The 9,785-nt window shown below is 42.5% G+C and overlaps 1 protein-coding gene across 1 annotated transcript; it reads left to right on the top strand.

Moving 5' to 3' along the window:
• Nucleotides 1-5,884: 5,884 nt before the first annotated feature.
• Nucleotides 5,885-6,271, top strand: LOC311170531 (histone H2B subacrosomal variant-like; the record flags this gene model as incomplete). The annotated part of the gene is made up of 1 exon (XM_084232942.1): nucleotides 5,885-6,271. The coding sequence occupies one exon, from the start codon at nucleotides 5,885-5,887 to the stop codon at nucleotides 6,269-6,271; it is 387 nt and encodes a 128-aa protein (XP_084089068.1).
• Between the last annotated feature and the right edge of the window lie 3,514 nt (nucleotides 6,272-9,785).

Raw genomic sequence — 9,785 nt, 5'->3', positions numbered from 1 at the left:
CACATGATGCTGCCTCCTTTCTTGGACTCTTGTTAAGGTCACACAAAGTGCATTGGTCAGACACACACATAACAGGTACAGCATGATACATACAGGGAATACTGAGAAAAGCATCATGCCTGAGAGTGAGGAGCCTGGGTCTGCAGATATGTGCTTATTTTGGAATCCCAGCTCTGCTACAAACCAGCCATGTGATCTGAGAGGGCAGTTACTTGACTTTTCTGTCTTAGTTTCCTCACCTGTGTAAAGGAGATGTTGATAATGACAGTACCTATATCACAGGGCTGTTGGGAGAACCACCTGAGTTAACACTGGGATGCTCTTGGCACAGTGCTTCGACCCCACAGTGCTTGATAAAAGTTAGGATTAAATTAAGCCCTTCCTTTTGTTTTGCCCAGTAGTAAATTCATCATCAGATCTTATCAATTCTTTTTTTTTTAAGAGGCATGTTTATTTATTTATTTGTTTGTTTGTTTGTTTATTTATTTGTTTATACATGCACTGGGTACAGTCAGAAGCACGGGAGGGTGAGAGAATTCACCAGAGCCAGAGTGGGGAGCAGAGCAGGCAGAAGGGCCGAAGTACACTGCTGAGGGGAGCAGCAGGCGGCAGGAGAGGTCTGCGCGCCATGTGGGACCCTCCTCCAGTGGCCGGGGAGCAGCCGGGGATCAAACCAGCACCGCAGAGACCGCGGGGAGCTTCGCAACCCAGCGCTCAACCGCTGCGCCACCAGGGAGGCCCTCAATTCTTTTTTCCAGAATGATTTCTTCTTCCCATTTGCACTACCCCTGTTAGGGGGAAATGGTGTCCTGAGCTAATCCCATACAGGCTTTGTGGACCCCACCCCCACTCCAGACTAAAGCCATCAGGACATTGGGAAAGACAAATCCCATCACCACCAAAGGGAGGGTGGCTGGGACCTGAGGGTGGAGTTGGGCAGCCAGGTTGGATATAAAAACCAAACACGTGGGCCTTGGGGGGCTCGCTATCACTCCCCTCCTGGCTTCACGGCTCCTGGCTCCGCAGCCAGCTCTCAGAGTGCCATTTTGGGATTCCTAATCGGCGGATCGGGTAGGACTCATTTAAAACTTTGTCTCCCACTTTTCTCCCGGAGCTGTACATTTCCTCATTTCCCCTTCCCTTGTAAATAAACCTTTTATTAACCTTTCGCGTGTGCCTGCAGTAGAGCATTGATAAGTCCTTTTAAGCGCGCGGGTGAGGACCCACAGTCAGGCACCCCATTTTGTATCGGGGTTACTCTACAACACCCCCAGTTCAGACTTGTATTGTCCCATTCTTTGGCCACTGAACATCGACATTGCTGGACTTTTTATTCTTCCTTCTTATTCTTTTTTTTTTTTTTTAATTTATTTATTTTTTAGAGGCATGTTTTATTTTTATTTATTTATTTGTTTGTTTGTTTTGTTTATACATGCACTGGGTACAGTCAGAAGCGCGGGAGGGTGAGAGAATTCACCAGAGCCAGAGCGGGGAGCAGAGCAGGCAGAAGGACTGAAGTACACTGCTGAGGGGAGCAGCGGGCGGCAGGAGAGGTCTGCGCGCCATGTGGGACCCTCCTCTGGCGGCCGGGGAGCAGCCGGGAATCGAACCGGCGCTGCAGAGGCTGCGCACAGCTTCGCAACCCAGCGCTCAACCGCTGCGCCACCGGGGAGGCCCTCTTCCTTCTTATTCTAATCCCTCTTCTACCCTCACCAAGATGGTTCTCACTAAACATTACTTTGAGCCAATCATTTACATGCTTCAAATTCTCAGTTACTTATAAAATAGTTTTAATACTTTAGATTACATTGTTAAGACATTTTATAAATTAAGCTCCCTGTCCTTTGCAACCATCTCTCTCAGCTCTTTGAGTGTCTGTCTACTGGAGCAAACCAGTTACACCTCATTCTTGAACATAACTTGATTTCATGTCACTCTGTTGTTATTCATTCTTTCCCTCTTGCTTAGGACATACCCCCTCTGGGCTACCTAGTGATAAACATGTGAATAGTGGTTAAGAGTTCCAGCTTGGATGTCTAATGGGCCTCTATTTACCTCCAGGCTCCACAACTTCCCAGCCATGTGACCCATAGGGCAACTTTTATTCCTATCTGATGTGCTTAGCAAGGCACTCATTACAGTAAAAAGAAAATCCACTTTACAAAGATAAATCTATTGACTCAGGGAGGGTTACTTCATGATTAATTGGTGTTTTACTGAAATATGTGAACCAGAACTCAAAACAAGATTAAAATTTTTCTTCTCTTTTACTCCAATACATTTTCTGTTTTCTTCTAAAAGCAGCAGATCCACCAGGAACCTCATCAGAAATTGACAACCTTCTACTTACTTTCAAGGTTAATTCCTTTTTTAGGTTCTTAATCTGCACAAAGCTAATCTAATTATCACCTGAGGACAATGACCTGGCTTTCAGATTAGCAGCAACATAACACACAGGTAACAGCTGTAGGACAGAGAGCACAGCTGTCCTGGGGAGGTGAGGAGTGTCAAGCTCAGGACATAGCAGAGGTAGGATAAAGTCAATAAGAAATGAGGTAGGCCAGAGAACAGTCAACAGTCAGGAAGGGAGAACATGGAAAGTGTGAGTGAGTACATGAGTACATGAGTGAGTGCAAAAGTTGTTACAGGGCAACCCCGATATACAACGGGTTGCCTGACTGTGGGTCCCAACCCGCGTGCTCAAAAGGGACTTATTAATACTCTACTGCAGGCACAAACAAAAGGTTAATAAAAGGTTTATTTACAAGGGAAGGGGAAATGAGGAAATGTACAACTCAAGGAGAAAAGAGGGGAAAAAAAGTCTTAAATGTGTCCTACCCATTTCACCACCTGGAATCCCAATGGCACTTGAGAGCTGGCAGAAAGCCAAGAACCAGGAGGGCAAGAGAGAGCATGACCCAAGGCCCACATGTCTGGTTTTATACCAACCCTAGCAGCTTAACTGCGCCCTCAGGTCCCAGCAACCCTCCCTTTGGTGGTGATGGGATTTGTCATTTCCAGTATCTTGATGGCTTTGGTCTGGAATGGGGGTGGAGTCCACAAAGCATGTATGGAATTAACTCAGGACATCTTTTCCCCCTAACAAAGTGAGTGCCTCAAACCCTTCTAAATTCTAAATTTTCTTTTTTGTCCAAACACTCAGGGTTTTGGGCAAAGTTAGCTGCAACCTCAATGCACAGAAACAACTTTACATCTAGGTCTGCATGTCTCCCTGTCTCTGACCTGGAATTCCATGACAGGCTCCTCTTCCTCTATCCCTCCCTCATCCAGTCACCTCGCCATTCTTTCCTGCTCCTAACCCCCTTCTTACTCTCCCTCCCTCTTAACTCTTCCCTTTCAACTCCCATTCCAACATTGTTTTTTAAAAGGCCCCAATATTCCCCTAAAATATTTTGTTCTATCTTAGTTCAACCAGTGATCCTCAAACCCGGGTACACACTAAAAGCTCATGGGAAACTTAAAGTCTTGCCCCTGCAGAATCTGACTCACTTATTCTGGGGTTGAGCCTGGCATGCTTGGCTTGTTTGCTTGTTTCAATCTCTTTAGGTGACTTCACTGGGTATCCAAGCTTGAGAACCCCTGCCTTAACTGAAAACCGGGTTCTCCCCTGGCAAACACACTTCCTTTGCCACTCACTGAAGATTACATATTCTCCACCTGACAAGAAAAGGAGTCAAATTCAGGGCACCCAAAAGACAAAAAAAGCATCTCTCTCCCTGGAGGCACTTTATTTACACATCCTTCTCTCCTGTGCTCTACCATCACCCTGTGTGCCTGAGTAACTTCTATATCCTTTTAGGTCCAACTAAAACATCACCTCCTAGAACCTTCTAGAAGTCTGCCTCGGCAGCTGGGTGATCTTGGTACTACCCTGACTGAGTGCTATACCCTGCCATAGCCATCATGGCCCTGTGCATAGTAGCTGATTACTTCCATGTCTGTCTACCTCAATAAACTTTGAGTTGTGAATAGGAATTATGTCTTCTTCATTGCTGTGTCTCCACAATGCAACTTAGCCAATGTCTGGCATATGGTTGGCATTGAATAAGTACTGTGAGCAAAGCAGAAGAGGCTAGAGAAGGAATATGAGAATGAAAGGAGGAAAGAAAACTCTCTTCTACTGTCATCCTCCAGTCTCCAAGCATAAAATTGGCTTTTTTAGCGTATTTGGGGATGTAAAGATACAGTACAGAAAGTAAAAATCCAAGACACTCTCCATTTTTAGAAAAAAAATAATTTAATTACAGGGAAGTTAGCCCATATATGAAAGCATTTTTAAAATATGCTATGGTCATATACGACAGTGTTACTTATCTCCAGATTCTAAACCATCTGTGACCCAAATCTTCCCTGACAATCCCATATACTACCCTCAGTGGTTTTGATGGGAAGGATAATGTCCCTGCTAAAAGACGGGCAAACCCAAACCCAGGAATCTGTGCTATGTACCTTCCATAGCAGAATGGAATTTGCAGATATGAAGGATTTTGAGATGTAGAAATTATCTTGGATCACCCAGGCAGGCACAGTGGCCTCCAAGAGTGCTTTAAGTAAAGGAGGGAAGCAGGAAACTCAGTGTTGGGTGTAGCATAAGAAAGACTTGACCAACAATTGCTGGTTTTGAAGATAGAGGAAAAGGTAAGGAACATAGGCAGACTCTCGAAGCTGGCAACAACAAGGGGATGGGCTCTTCCCTAGAGCTTCCAAAAGAATTACAATCCTGTTGACAACTTGATTTTAGCCCAGTCAGAGCCATTCAGAATTGTATAATAGATTTCATTGTTTTAAGCCAATAAATGTGTGGTGATTTTGTTACAGCAGCAATAGAACTGTTCCTATTGCACTGACGGCAGAACTGTTCCCAGAGTACACTCACACCTGTTGGGCATGTTTTCTGTTTTGCCACTTCTTCCACAGTTATTATAATCACTGAGAGTCATGATGATGCCCTTTGTCCAACCCTCAAAATGAAAGAAAATAAGCATTTGTCACCCCCAAACTATACCACCCAGTCTCAATCACACTGTGATCAAACATAAAGTAAGAGCCTGGGGAAATGCACGAATCTATTCCTTGGACCTAGAAAAAAATTAGGATTCATGTTTTTAAAGATTTATTTATTTATGCATACAAGAACTGGGGTGTAGGCCAGAGGTGCAGGAGCCTGAGAGGAATCACCGGAAACATAGCGGGAAGCAGAACAGGCGGACTGACTGAAATACACTGTGTGGGAGACAGAAGAGATCTGCTGCACCATGTGTGTTAGCTCCCTGGCAGGTACCAAACTCCTCCCCCTTGCGCCACAAGGGAGGCCCCAATTAGGATTCATTTTTAAAGTGATGGCCCAACTTTAGAAAATAGATTAGCTATTAGCTATACATATTTATTTCTATCATTCAAATAATCATTTTAAGATTTGTAATCACTTTTTCATTTGCTTATAGAGTGAATTTATGAATACTTGTATACACAGGTTCTCCCTCCCCCCACAATGAAAGGCTCATGATACTTTTCAGTTTCTTACCTCTCAATTTCATGAGTTTGTACAATTTTGAAAATATGTTATTATTATGCCTACAAATTTCTAAGAAATAAAATAGAAAAAAAACTAGAGTGTTCTTCTTTGCTGTCCTGAAGTCCATATCAATCCTTCTGCAGCTCTGTCTCCTTGAAAAAGCTTTATGTTGGCCAGGAACAAGATTTCCTTTTGACAACAAATCAATGCTGTTGCTAGCTGATTGTGACATAGGTAGAGCAACCTCCAATCAAAGAGAAGCTCCAGAAGTCTGATTGTGTCAGCCCAGTATAAATAAGGGTGTCTCCCCCAACTTGTAGGCCCGTCTCCTCACCATCAGGGACCATAATGAGGACAACATCTACAATGGCCCGATTCATCACCAGAAACACTAGGTGCATCAGAGGACATCCGATCCGAATCACCAGAAAGAAATCATATCTCAACACCAAGTTTGGCCATAGAAACTACTCACTGTATGTAAACAGAGTCCTCAAGGAAGTGGTTCCCCAGAGCGGCATATCTTTCCAAACCTTGGACATCATGAACACCCTCATCAATGGCATCTTTGAGCGCATTTCTAAGGAAGCCTGTAACATGATGTATTTCAGAAACCGTTGTACCCTCACCCCTGAAGATATCCAGAAAGCAGTATATACGCTCTTTCCTGGGAAACTAGCTAAGTATGCCGTGGCTTTTGGAAGTGAAGCTGTCCAAAGATATGTCCACTCTTAAACGACATGCTCCACCTTAATTAAATCTTGGGGAAAGTAAATCTACCCAAATGATCCTTTGTGTTGAATTTACTCTTCTTTCTTGTAACATAGTGATAGTCTGTGGTATTTTCTCTATTTCTCTTATCTCTAGAGAAGAATTACTTCCTTGCTATTTTACCCTCTCACATTTTGACTATTTAGGTTTTCCTGACTGCTACTCCCTGCTTGTCTCCCACCCAGAACTCATTTTCCTTATGAATGTGTAAATCTCATATATAGTCAATGCTTATTATATCATTAAGGTTTTGTTAACTATATTCAGGACAATTAACCCAGCTCCTTTGGCACTTAGGTCACACTGACTTTCAATTATTGAAGACAACCATTTTGGTCAGAAGTATAACAGCACTGATGCAGCTTCAACAAAAAAGTAGTTTCTAGAGCAAACTACCCTCAACCAATTTCTTTCCTTAATGAAGTCTCTATAGAGAATGTTGATGATTTCCTTTTTGTGATAATTCTTATTTCCTGAAATTCAACAAGCTCAGTTCATATCCATGTAACTTAACTTTACATTTACATTTAATTTATTTTTTCATTTAGATTTGGTTCCTTGGGATTATTGTTCTACATTTAAAACATAATAATAACACCGATGTACTTACTGGTCAATTTATAAACTTTAAGAACTTTATAAATATCATTGGACATGTTCCCCAATCCCATCTTCCTTGTTCACTATCCTAAGTTTTGTTTCGTTTCTATTGCCACCTATATATGTATTTCCCACATTACGGGTTTAATTTACTCATTTTGTAATATCAGCGCTATATTGTCTGTGTTGTTCTGTGTCTGCCTTTTTCTTAGTGTTGTTTCAAAGATTTGTACCTGTGGATATATACAGCTCTAGTTCATTCTTTTCACTCCTCTGTGCTATAGCACCATGGAGGTAATTTGGTGAATACACCAAATGGTGTGAATACACACCATGGAGGTAATTTGGTAGTCCAAGCATCATGCTTTGAGGTTTGGGGTACTTAGGTGAAGAGGGGAGAATGCCTTCCAGAAGAACCATAATATCTTCACTGGAGCCTGGTCTACTGCTGATAAGCGACTTGAGGGTTCTAGATTTCTCTTATTGTCCTTCTCTCCCTTCTAACTTCCATGGGTGGGAAAAGGGTGTTTTTGGTAGAGCTTAGTTTGCATTCTCAAGTGGCAGTTTCATTATTTAGTATGCAAGGTGGAACATCTTTAGCTCTCATTTTCTATACTCTAAAGCTTTACAGACATATAAAAGGGTGTGGAGATATATTTGTAAAACATCACCTTTTCCCTAGTGGCTGAAAGAAAAAAAAAAAAAAACACAAATAAGATTTGCCTTTCAATCTCCCCTGGTGGCGCAGCGTTTAAGCTGCTGGGCTGCGAAGCTGCCTGCAGCCTCTGCAGCGCCAGTTTGATCCCCAGGCGCCAGGCGAGGGTCCCACATGGCGCGCAGACCTCTCCTGTTGTGCCCCCTGCTGCCCTCAGCTCTGTGTTTCAGCATCAGTCTGCCTGTTCTGTTCCCCGCTCTGGCTCTGCTGAATTCTCTCACCCTCCCGTGTTCTGACTGTAACCGGTGCTTGTATGGATAAATAAATAAATCTTAAAAAAAAAAAAAAAAGGCCAGAGTTTCCCCTATTTCCTGCCAATCTTTCCCAAAGGAAACCCATTGGGATCACTGGGGGCTTAGAAGGAAAATAGAATTCTGACTCATCTGTGGTTCCTTTGTAACCTCAGATCTTCAATGTGATCACTTTCAAATTTAAAAAATAATCAGGTGGAGTATTTTTACTATACTGGTAATAATTCTACGAAATATCTACATTCTTAGCACCTACACTTCATTATAAGTGGTGACTTTTTCTTTTTGTGTCGTTGCTCTGACTTCAGTCCTATAATACAGCTCGCCGATTTTGTGAGGGAGGGAACAATAGATGGTTTTGGTACAATTAAAAAGGGAGTTTCAGGCCTCCCCCTGTGGCACAGACAGTTGAGTGCAGTGCTGTAAAGCTGTCCACAGCTCCTGGAGCGCTGGTTGGATCCCTGCCGTCAGGTGAGGGTCCCACATGGCGTGGCAGACCTCTCCTGTCTCACCCGCTGCTTTCCTCAGCAGTGTATTTCATCAGTCTGCCTGTTGTGTTCCTGCTCTGTCTCTGGTGAATCCTCTCACCCTCCTGCACATCTGGCCGGTACCCTGGTTCTTGTATAAATAAATAAATCTTTAAAAAAAAGAAAAGGGATTTTCTTCTACATATACAGAGGATTGAAACAGGCTGTTCTAGGTGTTTCTCATTTAGGACCCACTGTCTCTCTAGAGGTTGCCTACTCTAAATTCTTCTCAGAGTTCCAGGAAATAGAACTGATAGGTCTATTGGATTCCACTTAGCTGGAGTATTTAAAGTAGTCAAGTTCATGGAGACAGCAGAATGATGACTGCCAGAGGCTGAGAACTGTGGGGTGAAAAGGGGGGGAGGGAAAGGAGTTAAGGGAGGGGGAGGGGTGTACAGCATTAACGTTTGGGAAGATGAAAATATATGTCACAATATGAATGTACTTATTATGACTCAGCTGTACACTTAAAAACAGTTAAAGTGCTAAGTTTTCTGTTATACATATTTTACCACATTAAAAAATGATCTTTTTAAGTGAGTATTTTCACATTCATGCATTTCTATAATCACACTTGAAAACTTCCTGTTTGACTTGGGCCCAGACAGAGGTTTTTGGCCTCCCTAAAAACTGATTGTAATCACATGTCTACATTGGCCTTTTTGCTGTGGCTTGCTTGGGATCAGAAAGGCTTCAAAAGTCTACCAGAGGTCGCCTAGTCACAACCCTGGAACAAATCAGGAAGCAGCTGCTTTTTGTACAGCGCCTCAAGCTAAGAAGGGTTTTTATATTTCATAGGATATTTTAAAAAGAAAATAAATATTCAACAAGCTTAATATGACCCGTGGAGCCTAAAGTGCTCATTATCTGGCTCTTGACACAAAGTTTTCAACCACGATATTGCTCCTTTTGCGGGCTTTGTGACAAGGCAGGTTTTTTTAAGGTTTTATTCAGGGTCCCATTATCCATACGAAAAGTTTATAGGCAGCTTTTCCAATCATTGCACTAAGAATAGTACCTACAGTTGGTGCCCCCCAATACTCAGGGCAGTGGACTAGCCAATCACAAAAAAGTTTTCATCTTGTGGGGTAAAGTCTTCAATGCTGGAAATCTTTTTCTTTGAGTACTTTAAATACTTCCTGACATTGCCTTTTATTTCTACTGAAAAGTGCACATTCTAATTGGTGCTCCTTATAGGTTACTCTTTTTACTCTTGAAGTTTTTAATATTCTGTCCTTGTCATTGGCACTCAACAGTTTTAATCGGACATGTCTTGGAGATGTCTTTCTGGTATTATTTTGTTGAAACTCTTGGGGCCTTGGATGAGAACATCTGGTTCAATTTCCAGGCTGTAATAGTTCTCAACAATTATTTATTTAAATTTT

Source organism: Talpa europaea (genome assembly GCF_964194135.1).
Source record: "Talpa europaea genome assembly, chromosome: 5".
NCBI classification, from domain to species: domain Eukaryota; kingdom Metazoa; phylum Chordata; class Mammalia; order Eulipotyphla; family Talpidae; genus Talpa; species Talpa europaea.
This window is presented reverse-complemented; position numbering and strand designations above follow the sequence as displayed.